The sequence below is a fragment of the Ips typographus genome, linkage group LG16 (assembly GCF_016097725.1).
Source record: "Ips typographus isolate SLU linkage group LG16, UJ_Ityp_2.0, whole genome shotgun sequence".
Lineage (NCBI taxonomy): Eukaryota > Metazoa > Arthropoda > Insecta > Coleoptera > Curculionidae > Ips > Ips typographus.
The window spans coordinates 8668091-8690437 of NC_138437.1; the positions used below are offsets into that span (position 1 = coordinate 8668091).

Consider the following 22347-nt stretch of genomic DNA (forward strand, 5'->3'; position numbering starts at 1 on the left):
AATTTAGCACTTTATTGACATGAAAAAAAGGAATGATTGTTTGTTAACCTGCAGAATTAGTGGATGCAAGGTCGGTTCGTGTAACACCTTGCGTAAAACGAATACTTTTATCAACTGAAGGACTTTAGTCCGTCTGCTAGACGGCGGAAATCGCCCGTCATTACTAAGTTAAATCTCAATGTTATAGTTTTTTTTTTCAATAAACCACATTAATTTCGTTTACTTTTGAGATGACCAACCCATAACCAGGAAATGTCAGTCAAGGAGACGATGTCCAACCGCCTCTATATAGTAACTACCCTACTATAGCATTCAGACGACCCTTATGCTTAATTGGTTCAGGAACTGAACTTTGTCTCAAAACATATTAGCAAAGCTGTCAATATACACGGATCTGGCCATAGAAGGCTCTTCCTTTGCGACCACGTGCCATTTCTTAAGCCAGGTGGCCCCAGTTTTCTAAACATATGTACGCCCTTTCTTTCTAATGATTTTCTTGGATCCGCAATTTCATCATTAACTTCCTATGTAAAATGCTAAAAGGTTGGTTTTTCGAGTGTGTGTCCATGATAGGAATGGTAAAAGGTACGAGGGCAGTTTGCATAAATAAAATGACTGGGCAGGTGTTTGTTTTATGTTAAACGGCCGGTATCGGGCACAATTTAAAGTTCATGTTAATTAGCCGAATTTTCATTCGCAGCTTTTTAATATTTACCGTTAAAAATGCTGCAGTTACATAAAAAAATATTTAACTACGTCAGATGTCTTTTTGGACTCATTTTTGGTTATTACACCGTTTTGAGGAAAACTGGAGCAGTCGCATTTGCTTATGTTTTTGTAAAAAGTAAGAGCGGTATTATCGAGCAATAATATTATTCCAAAAAAATACATAAATAACTACCGAGCGAAACGCCCATTAAGCATGGAGGAGAGTTCCATTGTTCAATTTTACTGAACTGTGGCGTGTATACCAACTGCTTGGACTATACTTCTGCCATGAGGCTTTGGTACTCCTTAGCAGGTACTACACTGCAATTAATTTTCGTGAAGATACCGAAAGCAATTTCACCTACTTGCCGCACGTATAGTACCTTCGACTTGTAACGTAACACACTTTCTTCCTATTCAAGATTCCGATATTTGAAAGAAATGCGTGATGCCAACTAATGATTGCTGTTGCAATGTTGCATCGATGCTACTTTCATAAAACATCCTGCTGTATTCGAAGATTCACCTAACTTACCGGTTATAATGCCGTTTTGTTTATTTACTGCCTCTCTTCTTATCTTGTATCGAAGATCTTTTAGTTTATTTCTCTTCAAACTAACATCTTTAGTATGTTCACATTAGACTGATGTGCTGAATCGTCCTCATTAAGAAACCAGTCCCACGATTCGAAAACAAATATAGTGTGCAAGTGGCATCTTTTATTTTTATGTATGTTATTGAAAAACATTTTCCCCCTAGTGTATATGTATCTCTATCAAACGTCATTGAATCAGTACAGCAATTCTCTAGTTTTAAACCTAAACCTACAAAAAGGAAAGTTTAAAACACTCGGTACTAACCTGTAATCTTCTTAAGTTTATAAAACCTTTTAAAAAAATTTACTAAAACTTTTTTGACAATTTAAAAACTATAAATGAAAACAACATGTTTAGTTAAAGTAAAGAGAGTTTTATGGAAGAGTTAATTCCTTTTCTAGTTTAAATAAGTCCATTGGTAGGTTTACAAAAGGACGTATGTTACTTCTGACAATGTTTGGCTGTGTAATAGGATATCCTGGAGTTTAAAAGGAAAGTTTTCTCCATTTAATCCATTAGCAATCTAATTTTTCATCCCTGTTAAATCAATATAGCCGAAATATAACCAAACATAATAGATCAGTAGTTCTAATTGTAGATTTTGAGCTGACATAATATAATAATTTACGTTCAACAATTTATATAAAATAGTGTTCGATACTAATTGAGGATTTCGTTATTTTCAAAGGTGTTCTGCAATTAAATGAACTGCAACTCTGATTGCATGACATTACAGCTTTCACGTTTAAACCTCTAGATCGGAAAAAAACAGGGTGGGCTTGTATACTAAATAGTACGTACAAAACAACGGACTGTACACAGATATTAAAACGATATAACAACAATAGCCATTTGCATAATAATAATTCGTTACACAACGTAGAAATTCTCTGAAAATTAAAATACCTCACTTTCAAATTTGAGATCAGACACATTTTTGTTTGAAATGATACTTGCACACTGTTGACACGGTTATAACTACAATAGAATGCCATTTTGGGCGTAGGTAATTTAGAAAAGCACGACCGATATTGTTTAAAAAAATGAACCTTGTTGATGCATTCCGTAATATAAATGTGACCTCATCTGTTTTTGTTTAAATAAGCACACTATATCGATAATTCATGGAATCACTAAGTTTTCACTTTGAAAAATAAACTTAAAAATTATAATAATAATTGTTCCATAACTCTGATGATTTTAGTAAACAGGGACTCATGTGTTTGTCCAGCGTTAAAGTTTATGTTATACTTTGTTTTCGGATTTTAAGTTTTGCCCAAAGCTTGAGAAAACACGAGGGCGGATTTTCCAAACAGACAACATGCTTGATCGGCCATTAAGTGCTTTTAGCAGATGTCATACGCATTGGGCTTCAATTATCTGAATACCTTAAAGCAACTTCATCGGGAGCCTGCATATTGTAAGCCGGAGGCTTATTTTTTGTTTGCTATGTAAGCTGTACTACCTAAATTTCCATTCGTACCGGCAGACTAGGTACCTTTCTTTACAAGTCTTACGATTTTTCGGACTTATGACTTATTTTTTCATATGTACGTCAGGTAAAAGAAAGCCGGTGTTTGGTATATAGTTTACCAACGCAGCTGCTCCCAAGTAAAAAATAACCATAAGAGCATATGTTTATTTTGATCATTTCGGCTTTAGGAAAAATATACTTCTGGTTTTTATTACGAAACTTAACTGCACATACAATGTAAGGCCTGATTTCACCTTATGTAATCCTGGACCTTTAAATAAACACCTTTGAAAAAGAGAAAATCAGGGTCCACCTGGAAGATTATTAAAAATCGACATTTCATCTGTGTTAACCAGTCTGGTCAGTTGCAAAATGTGTACCTTTCATTATCGATTGGGCCTAACTCAAAACGATTTTTAACATTACGGTGTAGTAATTCTGAAGGAGTAGTACATAAATTACCAAATCTGGGACCCACCCCATAGGTCGATCGTGAATGACTTAAAAACAGATGCCAACGAAAGCGCAATGTTGTAAGTGGTATACCACAAGTACTAAAGCGAATTAGTTAAATGGCAAGGAGTGGTTTAGACTCACCTGTCGAACCTATTATGAATTCTACAAATATTTTGCGTTTTTCGTGCTTTTATCCATCGGTTATGTACCAGAATTAACAAGCTACGAAGCCAAATAAATCAACGGACAGACAAATTGAAAATCCTAACCTATCAGGTAGCTAATAAATTCAAGTTAAAGGCCTTTGATTATCATCTTACTAACAATAAAACCAAATCAAAACAAACCCCGTATAAGAAATGTTCTTTATTTTTCAAACTTAAAATACATCTAGCATCCCTTCTTAGCAAACGTAACACCCTATTATCAATCAAAGTAGGTCGCCTTTAGGGACAGGATAACCCAGAATATACCAAACAATAAAATAGATTTGGTTTACTAAAACTTGATGGATGTGCATGTAAAGCTCTTACAATAGAACATCAGTTACAATTTCAGAATTCACAGTACAGGGTGATATATAATTTTGATTTTAGCAAAAAACAGTTATTATACAGGGTGTTTTTTAAATACAATGATCAACTTTTTATCCGATATTTGAATTGTATGTATCGATATTCAATTGTTTCCGCAGCAGCTGTTACTTTAACAATGTTGCCTCGATTATATGTGATATGATAAGGGTTAATTTAGTTACTCAAATTTGGGACACCCTTTATAATAATTGTTTACCTAAGAGTAAAGTCAACCTAAATATCAATCAAATCAAGGAAGCTGCAGCAGCTTCCATGATTGATTTAAAAAAAAATAAAAAAATATATACAGGGTGGTCCAGTTGTAAATGTCAATAAGTTGACATGCATTATGTCATTTTCCTGAAAAATGCTTCCTAAGGAAAATACTGTCGTTTAAAATTCAGTTAAAAAAATCAGTTTCTTGTCATAACTGTCAGTTGGAGCAATTTTGATCAAATTTGGAACAAGTACTTATGAAATTAATACTCCTAATGACGTTTATCAAAACTGTCCAGTGGCATAGCTACAGAAAGATTGTTTTCATTTTCGGCCTTATTTCCTACTCACTAGATATTTTTCAAAAATTACACTTTTTTTACTTTTCTTGTTCAGTTTGAAAAAATAAGTAGGTTAGTCAGGTTATCTACTTCTTATAAAATTCTGATTTGAAACTTCGTTTACTAGATACCTGAGTTATTACGTTCAAAGACCCAAAACCAACCCAACCCAACTTAAAAATTGAGTTGAAAACTGTGAAAATCGACTTGAGAGGCTTAAAACTGCCTTTGTAGCCAGTGGTCATAGTTTTCAGGTAAGTTGAAGAACTTTAGTATTCAAAATTGACTTATAGACATGAAAAATTACTTTCTCTAGAATTTTTGACTACAAACTCACACATTTAAACTTTGAAAATTGACTTATTAGACACAAAAAACTTGTGACTCATCAGAAAATTTGAATTTGAAGTAAGTTTTCATAATTTGAAAACACATTTCAATACGTTAGTATGGAAAATAGTTTTAAATACAGGATATGGACATTAGATTCATGCAAATTAACTTGAAGACTAACTTTTCAAGCTTCTTTACTTTGGTTTTTGATTTTCTTAGAACTCTGGACTATTTTTAGGGTTTTTTAAACTGCTTTCAGCTTGGAAAATCAAGAATATCTTCGACAAGTTTTTGACATAGCAGACTTAAAAAATAATTTTAACATTATCCATAGACTTAAAAATGCTTTTTCAAAGCCATTTCAAGCTTTGTCACTATTAAACAGACTTTTAGACACTTCAGTGTTAAAAATTCGACCATTTCTTACAAATCTCGACTTTTTTAGTGCTTTAAGGCTGATTTTAGCCTGAAAAATAGAGTTTTAAGGCTCTTCTCGATCTTCACAAGGTTTTGACTTCAGGCCAGTTTGTACAGTGTCCATTAGTCTTGAAAATGTCATTTCAAACCTCTTCACTATTAAATTGACTGCTACACTCATCGGTGCAACAAATTGGAGCATTTCTAAGTAATTCGGACTGTTTTTAGTGTTGTAACACTGAAAAATCGAGTTTCAAACTATTTATATTAGTGAATATATTGAAGATTCAGTGATGAAAGTAAAAATGTTGGCACTAAATGCTACGATATTAGTATTGAAGACTATTTTTTTAGAATTGAAATAGTAAGAAAATTTAATTTGAACTGTTAGCAGTGTTTAATTGAATTCTAGACTTATTTTAATCCAGAAAATTGACTACCTTTAAAATTAACTTTTAGCCTACTTTTAGTGGTAAAAATTACAGTTTCAGACACTCGACAATGGATTGCAGTATAAAAAAACGAATTTTAAAACAATTCCTAGTAGTAAATAACAAGTTTTTAGACTATTTAGTCTTGAATGATCAGTTTTACACTACTTATAGTCTAAAAAATTTCTGGAGAAATTTCTGGTATAGAAACTGGGGTTCTGTCTTCCTTAGGAAGCCTTTTTCTGAAAAATGACATAATGCATGTCAACTTATTTTTTCGAATGGTGAATTATCGACACTTAAAACTGGACCACCCTGTATATATTATGTAAACATATGCTCTTATGGTTATTTTTTACATCAATTGTTTTTCCGGAGACAGTTGAATATCGATACAGACATTTTACATCAATTAGGGTAGAATTCAAATATCGTATAAAAAGTTGGTCATTGTATTTAAAAATACATAAGTTTGGTTCTTTACTCAAATTTGGGACACCCTGTAGAATAACTGTTTATCTAAGAGTATAGTAGACCTAAATATCTACTAGTTTTGTATATAACTTTTTTTGCTAAAATCAAAATTAAGGAAGTTAAGGGGGTGATCAAAATTCAACCAATCACCCTGTACATTATTATGCTGATTAAATTAGATAAATGTTAGATGAAAATTAATTATGATCGCACTGAAGTACGTAAATTTTTCGATTTTCAAAACCTGGAAATTTTTGGTTAATGTTTAACTGAAATTCTCTGATGGGAAAGTATAAGACCTAAGGCAGTTGAGGATGTCATTAAACCTAACCTCATTAATTCAAAATTACCTTCCTGCCCATTTTTGTGTATTACAGAAAAGTTTCCATATCATTACAATGGTTGCTAAAGCCAAGTATACAATTTAGTGCAATTAAATTATTTTAAGTTATTTTTTGGAGCTGTTGCAATGCAAAATGCTTACAATCTGAAGTAATTATTGCTGGTATAATTAGTGTATCGGAATTTTTTGCAAACTATTTAATTTCTGCAACGAAACGTTGTCATTTTGTTCAAAAACCGGCTTGGTAAAGTTGGGTCTTTTCTAATTGGGTTCTCGTAAATGTTCTTCTTTATTAATCAACTTTTTACCAGGCAATTATTAAAGCACCGGCACCTGTAAAATCTAGGGGATTGACTTTGGTTTTTTACTCCACCTGCCAAGACACAGCGTCGATTTTTGACGCACCTGCAACCAGAAAGGACAAATTATTATTTTCATCCTTTCTCAATCTCGTTTATATTATTACCACGTCTTTGGCAAACCACTATTTACTCAACCCTTTTAAAGTTGATAGTGGTAGTACTAGATGCCAGGTGAAAGGTATACGTCGTTCTAGATTTTGAATACAGTTTTAAACCTCGAGGTACCGTGGGAATGGCCAATCCAAAGCCTTAAAAAGGACTCAAGGCACCTGTTGATGATAAAGTAGTTCTTTCTCGCGAAGGGTTTCTTTAGGAAAAAACCTCTTCACCCACCGGGCCCTGATACTATAAACCAATTCTTCATTATCGTCCCTTAAAAAAATGCACCTGACTGTCAGCTTTTTAACTAAATTAATCCTTTTCTTATGCTTATCTAGATCCAGATAACTTCCAAAAAACTCGACGGACTTGGAATATAAAATATTTGATTGCTCTTAATGGCGTCGTTTAAATATTCCACATACACAAATGAACGTCATAGTTAATGAACTGTAGCTGGTCCGTTGGGACAGATACCCATTAATTAATTTTCGAAACTAAATAAAATATTAGTTCAATTCCCAAAGGAAACGTAGCGTGAAATTCGGACGAGTTCACCAAAAACAAATGCTACCTATGGTGAAACATTAACGGAAGTCGAGATTAGATTTTTGAAACGACCACCACCTGATACGGTGGGTGAAATATGGACACCGTGCAAATTGGATCTAAAGCCATGTGGCGGGCATGTGGCACGTGCCGAGTTTGCCTGTCAGGCTGGACCACTGATCAGCTCGCAGCTGCCGCTTTATCTATCGGATAACTGTCACTAGTGCAAAATTAATAAAACGCAACTGAAAACCTTTTCTTAAGCTTCTACCTGAAATTTTGATCTTAAGAAATAAGGGTACCCCAACCCCAAAGATCAATGAGAGTTCAAACTCCAATGATCTTCAAAAGAATTTAGTTCGCCCGAAAATATGTTTATGTAATTAACTATTTGTGTTACGAGTCCATATAGCCCAAAAAATATTATTAGAAATTCTGGGTTCCACAATGACAAAAAACCACAATGTCCAAACTATCACTAGAAAATATTATTTCATAGGATAGACTGTCTATTGATTTATAATAGTTTTCTGTTTGCAGTGATCTAAAAATGCTTGTCTTGCATAAACCACTGATTAATTTTCTCCTAAAAAATCAAAACGATTTGACATAACAAATATGGAGTAAAATTTGTAAGAATTGTGAATAAACTATAAATAACTGAACAAGACAATTTACCTCTATGAAAGTTAAATAGAAGCTTAATTGAAGACCGAATAGTAATTTAAATATTAAAATATCCATTATGAAAATAAACCAGGAGTAATAAATGATTTATGTGGAGACCTAGACGTTGTAGCGTGTATTCCAGACGTTTAAATAAATATATTAAGTTCTAAGACATCGAGATTGAATCCTAGATAAAATCAAGCCATGTTTTTACCCTGTCATCTTCGTTATAGACTCACGTCAAGAACATTTCTTATTTGTTTGATCTATATTAAAATATGTGCATTTCATTCACCCTAGTAAAGGTGTAATCAAGAGTGTCGGGGTGGTTTTGGTAAAGAGCATGGGAAAACATTAAAAAATATGTCTCGATTCGAGTGTAATAAATGTGGAATCTGTGAAGGATAAAGGTTGCATGACTAAATGAACCGATTCTGAATCGTCAAAGTGTGTATAAAAGTGAAAATCATTATGTCGAGATTTACCTAAGTCATCCTGACTGATCGATTCAATCTAAAATTGTTTTGTTTAAGAATAAAAAAAGCTCAATGCATCCTCGACATATGCCCTGTTAAATGTGGCGTAATAGAGAGAAAAGAGGTTCTCACGGTTTTTTTGGGTGCCATCTGCCAATTGTGGACGAAAAAAGGAACAGAACCACGTGCCAAAAGAACCTTATATTCATCAATTCTCGAAAAGGTAAAAAGGTGTACAATGGAAGGCAGTTTAATGTTTCAACCCAGGTGATCGTCGTGAATATTATCAATAGTATGTCACACCTACCACGCTTTCTATATCATGTTTTGCAGAAAATTGTTGACTGTGGGAAGTGTAACTTGGGATTTCATAATTTTGATTATATTATTGTAAAGCGATGCAATAAAATTAAGGAGAGTTCCCTGCTGGCTGACACACTATGGCATTTAGAATCAAGGAGAACTTAATTAGATATTGTTGTCATTGAAATGTTGCGGACAATTATGTCGCTCTTTCCTTGCGAAATAAGCATAAATTAACAACGTTCTTCTACTACGAGAATTTTTGCTCGTTCACTGTATGTCGTAAATTATACCTCCACCTTTTCAAGCTGGCCAAATCGCAAAATTCACGGCGTTAATCTGCTTCCGGCGGATTTTGCATCCCTCAAGTGGTAGTACTACGTTCAACAGGCGTTCCGGAAGTACCCGGTGGTTTATCCTTAAGCTCGCCAGCTGTATAAAGTCACTTGCGTCACTCAAGGCCTGTTTTGCATTGCTCTTTCTGCAACCCTCCCTCGTACGCCTATTTTTGGCTTCGATATTTCTGATTTGCCCCAAATTTTCTTCCCTTACCTATCCCACTTATTTACTCGTTCCCACGCTTAACTTAACCACTTTCTTCAAGTCAACTGACATACCTTTTATTATGTAAATGTGTCAGTTAGAAAATAATTCACAAAAACAATTTAGTAGTACACAAGAAGCCGAAATAAGATGAGCAAAACACCAAAATGTGTTAAATAATCAATCAATAATTGTTATAAAACCATTATAATACTGCATACAAATCGAAGGCCTTCAATCTGCTATAAGGCAATCAAAGAAGATGCCTTGCAGGGGAAGAAAAGGTGTACCTCTACCAAATAAAATAAGGGTCGCTCAAAATGTGGCCCATGATTTTTAAAAAGATACCGTAAATTCACGTAACATCTGCTTTAGTTCCTGAAATCATTGTTTTGGGGCAACTGCTCATTTAAATTAAAAAAAGTGGGGAATGATTTATTTTTGCTTTTTGGCGCATATGTTGGGTGGTTGGATTTTTTTAAATCTCGAACAGGAAACTCAGTTTTAATAGTTACTTGCAATGATCGATGGTAGTCTATAACAGATTTGTCGGCGCCAAAAAATATATCAACGTTAAAAATGAAGTACGAAAATAAATGTCGAGGTTTTATGGTAAAACTTTGGCCTAAATTTGATGTTGTAACTCAAGTTAAATTAATTGTTTTCATGCCTCGCTTTTCTATTTTTATCTTGAAAAGTGCAAACCACTGCAGAAATTTTATTTTCGTAAATATTTCTGTGGGTATACATTTTTGATAACTAATGCTAATTAACACGGTATCCTTGATGACAGTTCATTTAAAATATATAGTGTTCCAGTTGAAAGAAACGTATTTTTTTTTAAATTTCAGAAAAACATCATTCATGTTAAAAATTCATATTGTGAATAAACTCTTGGTATTTCATATAAAAGTATCCTAAAAATTATTGAACTAACTGTCCTATTTATATTTTTACAGTTCTGAAAATAGCCATTTTATAAGGCGAAATGCTGAAAAGAAAATCGACAAACCGCTCTTCGTTGATTTCTTAGACAAACGTAACGAAGCAACTACTTATTTGGAATATCCGATTTTAGATGAACTGGAAGAAAACATAATAAACTCAGCGGGATTGGAAAAGTCCTAATGTGTTTTAAAGTGGGCGCTTAACTTAAAAAGAGGCCAAGTAAATGTCTGTTTTCTAGATCCTTACTAAATTACTATAGGTAGCTAAGCTATTTTAAACCGTCTAAAAATAGGTGCATCCGATGTTAACCCCTTCTTTTGTAAATCCCTTAACTGTCGAACAGAAGCACGAACTTTTATAAGAAAGATAGACAAGTTTTTTGGTGGAGAAAGAACCCTGGGAAAGCCGAATTAAAAAGCAGCAGTTTCACAAATCGGGCAGAACATACGTTCGACAAATGAACATTAGTAACGAAACCCCGGGGCAAAATGCAGGGGTCCCGCCACTGAAGCTGAAACAAATAAGCTTTAATTTGAGGACCTTGGCGCTCATCAGCTGCTTGCAGAGCTTTGATAATCTTAGCACATCTGCCCGAGAACCCTTTGACTTTTACGAACCCGCATGGCATTGCTAATACCATCAAAAAGAATTTCTAAAAAAATATGTATCAATATCGTAGTATTATGAAAAGTTGCATGTGTATCCCATTAGATTATACGCAGGTTGATTTTAACTTAATTAAGTTATTTATATATTGCTTTATACATGTATAAAGCCATTTTTGGGAGGTACCTGCATGGTTTTATTGTTGGCGTCTAAAAATACAGTTTTCAATCAATAACCCGAAAATTATTAATCGTCGACAATGCACAAGCAGCCTAAATTGATATAACTTCCATTTTTAACAATTGGACAATTAACAGAAAGGTAACTAGGTGTATGCTACAACAAAAAGAATGCCTACGGACGTGATAATGCGTTGAACGGTTTTCAATGTTGTATCAACTCTGTTTTGTTGTATTGTCAATGCAATCAATACCGATTTAATAGGCTTTAAATAGAAAACATTCCATTAGGTGAAGTATAATGGATTTCTAATATTATGAGAATAACTGTATTAGCTGTGCCAAAACGTTTAATTCTACGAATTACTGTTGCCAGGCATAAAAGGGCATTTATACGTATCAATTAGACAAGGTTATGAAGGAGTTTAGTAAGCATTGAGGGTCTACTCTAAACCTTGAAGTATAAGAAATCAATGGCGGTAAAAGCGCAGATTTTTCACCAAATGTAAGGGGCTAGAATAAGCAAATAACCCCCCGAAAGGTGGGTTTTATCTCAATCTTTTCACACAGGTCGCAGAAGGACAGGCAATCTCAATATTTGCTTATCCCATAGGAAGGAAAGAATATGACCCACTGTTCTCTTAAGGACTACTTCCGGCCGGAAATCTAGAACCACCCCGGAAGTACTTGCGATTTGGTTTTATTAGACTACTTGCAGCATTACTCGGATGTCTTCATTGTATTGTACAATCTGCTGCAGATAGGCCCGCCCACAATTTTTTGACACGGTCCTACATTATAGTCAATTCTTTTACAGGCAGGTGAAATTCGAAACTCTTTTCTTTAAAGGGGTCGACAATACCTGACAAAAACTTCACCTTTAATTAGTTACTGAAAGTGACAATAATTACCGAATACAAATGAAGTCAGTTGGGTAAATAAACAAGTTTTATGTCGCAGCCGCAGGGTAATTGGAACCCTTGTTTAATTTCCAATAAACTTAATTTACGCTTCTTGTATTAGTGTTTGTTTAGGCCTATTCTTGATTCACTGATAATGTAATTAAATAAATTTTAATAGAAAATACAGCATATGAGCAATTTCAGTGTTGATGTTTACGAAATCCAACACGGTATCGATTTTTAGTTTAGCAAAAAAGTTATATAACTACAATGGGGTTCGTACCTTAACCATGACTCAGATGCGCTCAGAATTTTGTTCGGTACGTGTCGTTTTCGTGAGTTTGTTAGAAAATTTAGGGATAATCAGGATAATTAGGAGTGATCAGTGTTAAAACACTACAGTGACTGTATATCGAATTGTGCACTGTAAAATCAGTGACTTAGGGAAAGCATTTTTTGGGTAAGCTACTTTTAATTTATAAGGGGTTTAGTATATTATAAAATGTGTCCTCTCTAGAAAAAAATTATTTTACCTTTACATATTCTAATACCTAACAACAAAACAATTAAAAGAGAGGGATATTGAAGAATTAAAACCCACAAAATGATCAGTCTTGCAAATGTAATATTCATGGGGAAATTGTTATTTAACAAGAAACAGTCGAAATTACATAAAAGCTTAGTTTCTGTAACCGTGCCCGATGCAGTTTTTTCGGTCTTAAGCTTGGCGGATTGCCGCGTTTTTTACCAATAACTAATAATCCATCTGAAATTAAAGTAAGACAAATATAGTTATAACAATTAATCTCGGAGCTTTTTTCACCACAGTGAACACTGATTAACATTCTTTCTGAATAATCACTGTGATATTTCCGCTCGCATTTAACGCTTGTGCATTTACGGATTAATGGCGGATTATTGGGGAAAATACGATTAGCGTGCTTTTTTCTTTACTGAGAAGTCGAAAAAACGCTCAAATATTGTCTGGATGGTGTCGTGCATCTAATTTTTGCTTTCATTATTTTTATAAAATGATTTTTTTTTATGAGTGACCAATTAGATAATTAACCGAGTAATCACCGTTCTATGAGTAAATTACTTTCTTCGTTGAATCCAATTTTCACTTTCTATTCATCAAAATCTGGCGATATTATTTGAACCTACTTCATGTAAGAATCATAAATTGTATCCTACGCACAAGAATTTCAATCGAAATTGATCTGTTTTAGTTGAATCGCATTCTTGGACTATTAAGTGTAAATAATTGTTCATATACAGGATACAGGATGTTTCTAAAATGTTGTAAATATACACTCAGAAGTTCAATAAATTAATTAATGAGTACAGGATGATAAAAAATTTGTTTGTTCTCTGCACTAAAATATAATCAATATTGTAACAGCCAAATTCAGTAAAACAAAATTGATCTAGCCACCCTGATGTTTTATTCCAAATATGCAGGGTGTCCCATAGGATAGAACTACCGCAGTCGATAATTTAAAAACTACAAATATGACTTTTTCAAAAATTCAGGGTTTAGTTAATTACGAAGTTGCTATACCAACTCCACTATACAGGGTGATTCCAAAGTTGGTGCTTTCCTTTCACCTGCGAATAGGGCTTCAAAAAATAACGTTTTTTTTCCTTTAATGCTGTTTCGAAATATGAACAATAACGAAGATACAGGGTGTCAAAGTTTTACTGAAAAAATAAAAATTTAATGATTTTGGCCAAACCATTTGAAGTAATTAAACAAAATTTTGTAGGTGTCAGTAGCTCTGTGCAAAGGAAATTTTCCAAAAAACAACAATTTTCTTGCGTTTACCAGTGGCGCGCGTACAATTTTTTTAAATCATTTTTGAAAAAAATATTACCCTACTGGTTTTTTTTTAACATAAAATTTATTCTTGAATTCCTTGTTCAATTCTAAAAATAAAACCCCTTTTATTATTTTTTCCCAGTAAAAAAATAAAAACCGTCTTAATGCCTGCCTAAAATTAAATGCTGTTTTAATTTAAAATGTCAAATTATTAAAACTTAGTTCAAAGGCGGCTGAAATCTTTTGTTTTTGTTTATGTCTGTTGATAAGGAATAACCTGTAGTTAGTTAAAATTAAATTTATGTTATTTTTTATTTTGGTTTTTTTTTCAGTAAAACTTTGACACCCTGTATCTTCGTTATTGTTCAAATTTCGAAAAAGCGTCAAAGAAAAAAAAAAATTGTTTTTTGAAGTCCTATTCGTAGGTGCAGGGAAAGCCCCAACTTTGGAATCACCCTGTATATTCAACTGTTTTCGAGATTTTGGAGTCTCATAGCCTTTAATCAGATTAAGATAGAGCAAAACAGTTTGTACAGTGGTACCTCAAAAGTGAAAATATGTTATATATGTCATTTTGAAAAAGTTATTTTATGAACTAGTTTCCGGTGGGGCACCCTGTATACATAGTACAAAGTATACTTTGATATGATGATGATAAATTGGCTCAGTAACTATTTTTTTTTTCTATTAGGACATCCTGTATTTACTTACAATAAAGTATAGATAAGTATCCTAGTTCCCTAGGTATATTTTTATTAATTGAAAACTCTGTATATTTACAGACATCATTTGGTTTACCAAAATACACTTAATTTTTTTTTTACTCACACGTTGAAGTTTGGCATTAAATTATTAGGTCTTGGTATTAAAATTTTCTATAAACTTTTCATTCCAAAAGAAAAAATATTTTTTATTGCTTTTTAACTGTTTAGTTACAAGAAATATCGCACATTTCGACAGATCACGTGATTACTCGAATCAAACGTTATGCAGGAGTCATGTGATTGCTGTCAACACGTTGCATAAGCCGGCATGACCCTCTAAAATGAAACATTCTAAAATCTCAACACCAGCTAATATCGTTACTAATAACTACCCTGTTTTCTAAAACTAAGAAATTTAAATATACTACAAAATTTGTTTAAATTTGCAAATGAAACTCAATGATTTCAAAATTTTTTTTTCTGTGAGATGATATTGACAGAATGACAGATGTCAAAGTTTAAGTTTTTGGCGGGTAGTACATACGTTCTTGGTATTTCGTCGATTTTCCAAAAAAGTCGATTTAAGATGGGCATCCCTAGTTCCGGGTGCGGGTGCCAGTACCACCACGGAAGCACCGGGCTTTGTACCCCTTAGAGAGCCCCCCCACCACCGGCGGCTACCACACGCTCGCACAACGCTCTTCGTTCACTCAGTCGGCATAAAACCGAAAGAAAGCACGGACGTAACAAACACGCGTTACCGAAGCGTTCTTACATTTCACGACGAACGTGAACAACTCGCAGTGTTTTGTGTACGATATAATATGGGGTTACATATCCATCCGGCTCATTAAAATACAACCCTTATTCTCGAACCTTGCTTGTGCTTGTGCTCTTTATGTGGATAACCTTACCGCCAGTGATTTTCTAGTGAACTCTGTGAACAGTGATTATTCTTCTTTTCGTAGCCTATGGCGCTTTGCGGAATACCTTTGAGGTAACATCACCTGGAGGCTGTAGCTCGTCCGTGTTCTGGACTACGTTTCTACATCATCATCCCTATCGACATGTTTTGGATTTACTTTTCTCTTCTTGGACTTTCTTTAGTCACTCAGGTAAGTTCTTTTTTAACTAAATATACTTAAGATGCTCGTTTATGTCAAGATGAGACGGTGATATATTATTTACATGGTCACAGTCTCAATGCCACATGTGTACACGACTTTATAAATCCGCGCTAAAAAACTTAACCGTCATTTCGCACCCTCATGATGGTTTCCGCTTACCATGCTTTAAAGCTCTAAACACACACACACACAATATGTATAACGTTCGGTATAACGTGAATATTTGGCCACCGTTCGACTATTAGTATTTGTTTCATTTAGGTTAGGCCAATAGGGATGTTTGTTATTTCATTTTATTTATTACAGTAATCTCATTTTCTATTTGCAGATCTAGTGCAGAATGCGTGTATTTTTCGATGTTTAGTGCAAAACCAGTGTATTGCCACACTGTTTCAATGACATTTGATAGAGCAGGATACAGATACATTAGTTTTGCACTAAACTTGCCAATCGAAAACGCCAATAAATAAAGTTCAATAGTAAAGAAGGAGTAGACAATACGTCTGCTCTTTGCAAATGGGAAACATGTCTTCTTTAAGACTTTTTAGGTTAATTTCTGTTTCATTACCCTTAGTTGTGCTTATGGTTTTTCATTAATTATTAAAAAAAAACTGAATCTGGGTTGTTACGCCACTGGCACCCTTTAAAGGGTGTCCCTATAGCACAGGGGAGTTGAGGTGGGTTTATTAGCAAACAATAGCCTAAAGTAATACTGGCTCTAGAAGTACCTATAATATAATATTTTTATTACTCTTATCAAATAATTTGTGTTTTTGGGACTTTGTAGTTGTAGGTTATGATTGACCAGATCTCTGTATTTGCATATACCTACTACATATAGGGCACACATCACATTACTCATATAAACCAGGGAATCCAATGCAGTGGGTTGATTTTGTGAACAATTTGTAAACTTATAATGATTCTTTTTCATCTCTCCTTAAGCAACCCTGGGCAACTTGAAATTTATTGCCAAATATTAACAGATTCTACACATTTTCAACCCACTGTATGGCTTATCAAGCTTAGGTTTTTTGCTGGCAAATATATAAAGTTTTTCTACCACATTTTGTGATGACTAACTTTTGTTTAATAGTTTAACAAATAAAAGCACTTAAAGTGGTAGCTTTAGTGGCATTAATCTTTGCCTGTATTGTTCCCACCCTGTTTAATGTAGGTACAGTACCTAGTTCTAAAATATTACAAGGCTAAATCTAAACAATAGAACACAGTAAGCACTAACTGTTGTTTGTTTGTGTAACCACCTTACTTTGAATCAGCTGATAAATTCCTGAAGTTGAAAGTTCACCCAGTTACTTTAAGCTTAAGGGATGAAAAGTTGAACCTGGATAGTTTTATTAAAGAAGTTTTTTTGGTGTTAGTGTACAGGGTTGTTCAACAATGTGAATTGATTGAATATGTCTAGTATGCATGTTTTTGTATTATAAATTAGAGCACAAACTTGCACAACAGATTTTACTGTTGATATTCTAAATTTGGCAAATTTTTTAACTAAAACCTGAAACACTCTGTACATTGAACTGCCAATTTTCTGAAGCTCATGTTACAGTAGTAATACATGATATATGTAGTGTCTTAAATTATCTTTGGTTAAAATGTTGAGATGCTGGGACAGAGGGAAAAAAGATAGTTAAGTTAAATTTTCCTTTTTATCAAATATTTTGAAAACCAGTTTTATCAACCTGGCACATTAAGTATGTTACTACATAATTGGCATGTCAGCATTTTTTCAGAAATTTCCAGTAGCCGGTTTGACAGCTTAATTTGACTAAACTGTAGCTGTTCAACATATCATTCTAGTTAAACATCCCACTATAAACTAATGTATTTTGGCACGCAAATGGTCTTAAAATCAGCTGAAAATGTCATTGTGGAAAAAATCATCATAATATTATATGCTCGGAATTATAGCCCCCGGTAAGACTTTTTCGAACATCTGCCAGACCCAACGTCATGTTTACTATATATTATCTGGGTTACTCACAGAAAGCCGAAACAACCTACCTATTAAACCGGCCTGATAATTTATGGAATACTAGTGTAGTAGCTGGTTTGTTGAATAAAAGCTACGAAGTTATCATAATTGTTTATTTATATTTTATAACAATCTATTTTGGGAACCCGTTAATTTTTAATTGGCGGTTGGGTCGCGGGCTACCTACCCATATGTTATTTCATAGAATGTTACCCATCTAAAAAATCAATTACGGAACATTTGGTCTTTGAAATGAATAGTCACGGGCAGTAATTTTGAGCATATGACATGAGACCTTCTGGTTGTGAAAGTCACATTTCGTAATTACCTAAATTCCAAGAATTACGTAGAGGTGTCCCAAAAGGTGTCACATTCTCACCTGAAATAAAATCCCTTTACCTGGTGGTCGGTTGTTAAATGTACTTTTTCAGTAAGTTTTTGTAACAGTTTATAGAAAGATTTTATGTTTTCAGACTCCTGCTTCAGGGGTTTTCGAACTAAGATTACTATCCTTCGACAATCAAGCTGGAAAAGATGACCTGGGTAGATGTTGCTCAGGAAGACCCTCTGGTTTGGAATGCGAAGGAGACTGCAGGCCACGTTTCCGAATATGCCTTAAGGAATACCAAGTAAAGATTGATGCAAATTCTCCATGCACCTTTGGAGATGTCATCACGACTGAACTCGGACCGGGACCTGCAGAGGATCCTCAGAGTGGCTTTGCTAATCCTATCGCTGTTCATTTTTCATTTAATTGGCCGGTAGGTATTTTGATATTTATTTTGAATAAATAAATGCAGAATAGCTGCGTGAAGTGTACGCCAGTTTCCGCTAAAAGATTTTAAGTATCTTAGACCGTCTCGGCACTCGAAAGGCAGGTACCCAGCCGTGGGAACCGCACTTCCATTGTCACTGCACAGCTGGGAAATTAATTAAAATTGATTTATTGATCTAACTTTATGTTGATTCGGTCAGTTTTTGGGAATCGCTTTATCGATGTTTTTGTTTTCTTTTTATTAATTATACGGTAGCTTTTGTACTGTACACGTTTAAGAAAGCACAAAGTGGAACGCTTTACAATTTTCTGATATGTATGCTCACGTCTTCAAGTAACAGTACTCATTGGTCTGCTGCAAAGAATTTAATTAATATATATTTTCGCTAAAACTACGAAGTTGGAAAGCGTAACTGGCTATGTGGGTCCGAAGAAGATATTTCCGCGTTTTCGAATAGTAAATTCCACAACATTGCTACAATACGCTAACGCTTCAGAGAACCTTTTGCTCGTTTCGACATACCCACCTAGTTTTGCGACTATCTAAATTTTTTAGTAATTAAATCCGAAGGTGAAGTCGTTTATCAATTACATAAAATCCTCAGCACTTATATAAGCGTTTGTCACCTCTGTATTGCAACTGATTTTCATTAATGCACACCCACAATTAAAGAGAATTTCTATACTATGTTCGTATCTGTGTAACTTAAGTAAAAGAATAATTAACAGTCATGTAATGAGCACCCACATAGAGAGGTAGTGCCAGAACAAGTGCTTATAAAGGCGTTGAGGTGTTCGATATTACTAGTAAACAATTCGAGTATACATTTTAGCAAAATAAACATTTTAATGGGTGTATTAGAGCAAATGGCATCTTGCCAAATAGTTCATCGCACACGTTTTCTTAGCCTTAATGAGGCGGCGGTGTGTTTTTGTAATTTGTAGATGTATACAAACAGAACGTTTATATATGTTAAACAGAGTTGAAAAATTGAAACTGAATTCTCTTTAAGCCAAAGCTAATTCGTATTAATGATGGGTCGATCCGCGTACCGAGTTCTCTTCCCATGAAAGTCTTTTATCATCCTCGTTTTTTCATTCAAACTGGTGCTCGCCATAATTGTTGTTTTATATTATAACTTATCATCTGCTCAATCATGGGAAATGAACAGGTGATCGCAGCATCGCATGTGCAGCAACAAGTGAAAGTCGCTTTATTTTTCTGTATAAGCATATACAATGTAGACAAAAAATATGTAATCAAATTTATATTTTTGCAGGGCACCTTCTCGTTGATCGTCGAAGCTTGGCATGGGAACCAGTCTGCTCACTCTGAAGGTATGTCTTTTATATTAACAAGTGACTTAAATCACGATAAGCTGACTAAATTAACTCGACTACCTCATCGAGAAATATTACCGGAAGAAGAACCTTTAACTTATCAGGAAGAGGGCTGCGCATACAGCGAGAGCAGTTGACAGCTGTTATGCATGTGGCTCTATACCGTGCCATATATTTATTTAGTTTTACAACACATACACCGAAGAAAGTCTCTGTGCGATTGATAAAAACGCTTCCACGAATTTGTATATGCACAATCCCGGTCTGCCAAGACCCCTTCAACTTTTTCTCTTAGGTGTTTATGTCATTGTTTTTTTATATTTCTTCTCAATTATTTCTCTCACTGCAAAGCTCAGTCAGTGGGTTTTAGATAAAGTGATCAAATATTTGAAGATAAATATTTTGTTCCGTACTTCCAAAAATTCAATCTGTCTCTATTTTAAAAAAACTGAATTTTCAACACATCAGTAAGCCAAAATTGACTCTTTTGTTTTTTTTTTGTGAATATTTTCCTGAACATTTGAGTCGATTCTGACTGAATCACGTGTTAGTTAATCAAACGGAAAGGGGGCACGCGTTTAAAGATAAATATTTGCAATGTGCCATATTACCTAATCACAAACATTAAAATGGTCTGCGAAGGGCACGATAAAGTTGGTGAAATTTAAAGCGGTATAGTATGCCCTATCCCCGGTTTACACAAGAACCGGCCAGGTGCTACAGAACAGAGTAACCGTTCTCTGCGCTCCCCTCCCTCCGTTTTTACTGTCGTACAACTATGCAGTTGACGGCACAATGATAAATAGATCCCAAACTCCCTTCTGACCGATTATAATGTCATAACCCTAACTTAGTGACGTTTTTCAGCCATTTGTTTGGGGCTTAGTCATTTTCTTGAGCTTAGTTTTTTATCTGGGCATCACAGACTCTCTTTTATCCCAGCCAGTCTTATCGAAATGCCATTTGTTTGTTTTTGGTATTTTGACAATTAAATGGGTCATTGTCTACCTATCTTCATCGTTTACCTTTGGGTGTTCCTACTTCAGATGATACTTCCTACTGACAGACTATTAATTCTGTTAACCCCTGGCACACAATTTATAATATTGTTTCAATGCGTATTATACTAATTTGTTCAGACAATTTCTGGGCAATAAAAGTCTTCAGCTGTATATAGAATGTCTTGAGAGGAAAAGGCCAACGTAAACCATCTTTCCTAGGTATATGTATACACTTAACTTCTTGCGGCTTTAAGAGGCTTCATATCCTGTAGTGGATGTGAAAAAAGCATGTTTTTAATTCGACCCATCAAGTTACTAGAGTAAAAACATACAAATAGTTCAAACCAGTCTACCGCGCACCTCGAGTGATAAATATCATAATTTTGAACGGAAGAAGAGTTTCGAAGACCGTATTGAACGGTGTCTGGTAGATCTCTAGAGTAAATAAGCTGGGCAAGACAGGTTTTCCTCCTTTAATTAACAGACCTTCGTTAATGCGAAGAAAGAAATAGTAAATAAATGCTTGCGATAGAGACGGAAAAATAAACGCTATACAGGCACAAGGAGACACGGCACAAAAGTAGGTACTTGTGTATGAGTGACTCTGAAATTTAGCGTCACTCATATACAAGAATTTTACAGTGTGATATGAGATGGGACAATGGCCTTAAGAGTTCCTATTACTATAATAAAAATAATTTCGTGACATCCAAATCTTGGGAAAATATTTTCTAAAAACGTTTAATTAGAAACAAAACAAGTTCAGAGAAAGCTCGGTAGCATTGTTTATATTAAATTAATTTTCTTGTTTACTGCAATTAATTAAAAAAATGGTTGAGCGTGTGCCCAGCAAAACAATAAAACTGTTCACTAAAAAAACGGTGGAAGCAATACAAAACTTCTCATATATCTAATTGCAATGCTCAGTTATTAAGCAGCTTATAATATATTGTTCCGGGGTCCACGATATCCTTTATGAAGCAACATAATATAATGTGTGAACCTTCTTCATTAAGCTCTCGGTAATGATCCCGATCTTTATGTAGAAATGCTCTTATTCCTTTATGCATTAACATAACTGGTATAAGTCCGATCTTTTTATAACCCAAGAAGCGTCATATTGCTTGCGGCGTTTCTGCACTATGGATTTAAATTTAAAATGCATTGAGTCCAAAACTCCGACTTGGTTTTAAACTTTTATGTTTATGGAGACCAGTTTTTTCGAACAGTAATTTGATATTAGCTTTATTACTTAGATAAGACTTATTTAAATTCTAATTGACTTCCACTATTAATTGATAATATGCGCATTTTTACCGGTACCTACTAAATAGAGTAACCTCATAACAAGTTGTTATCCAATACCCGGTTTCACGTCTTAAGATAGGTTGGTGTGTACGCCACCGGATGTCCTGTCCTTTTTAAATTTCTCCCCAACTTGTGGAATACAATCTGGTACTTCCTTTTGAACAACCCTTCTGCAGTTTATTAATGTCAGTTTGAACTGAAAAATTTCAAGTATAACAATCGATTTTTTATATAAATATTATAACCAATGACCCAGTGATCAGATCATTCTTCCAA

The 22347-nt window shown here is 34.2% G+C and overlaps 1 protein-coding gene across 3 annotated transcripts in view; it reads left to right on the forward strand.

Moving 5' to 3' along the window:
* Delta (neurogenic locus protein delta) overlaps positions 1–22347 on the forward strand; it is a 48863-nt gene that overhangs the window by 20684 nt on the left and 5832 nt on the right. Inside the window, exons 1-4 of one of the 3 annotated variants that reach the window (XM_081993825.1) lie at positions 12296–12460; positions 15492–15638; positions 18120–18407; positions 19702–19759. In XM_081993825.1, the coding sequence (XP_081849951.1) occupies positions 15591–15638; positions 18120–18407; positions 19702–19759 (394 nt within the window). In that variant the 5' untranslated portion in view covers positions 12296–12460; positions 15492–15590. Of the gene's footprint in view, positions 1–12295; positions 12461–15107; positions 15639–18119; positions 18408–19701; positions 19760–22347 lie in introns of those variants that run through there. The other 2 variants (XM_081993823.1, XM_081993824.1) reach the window with 2 other exon arrangements.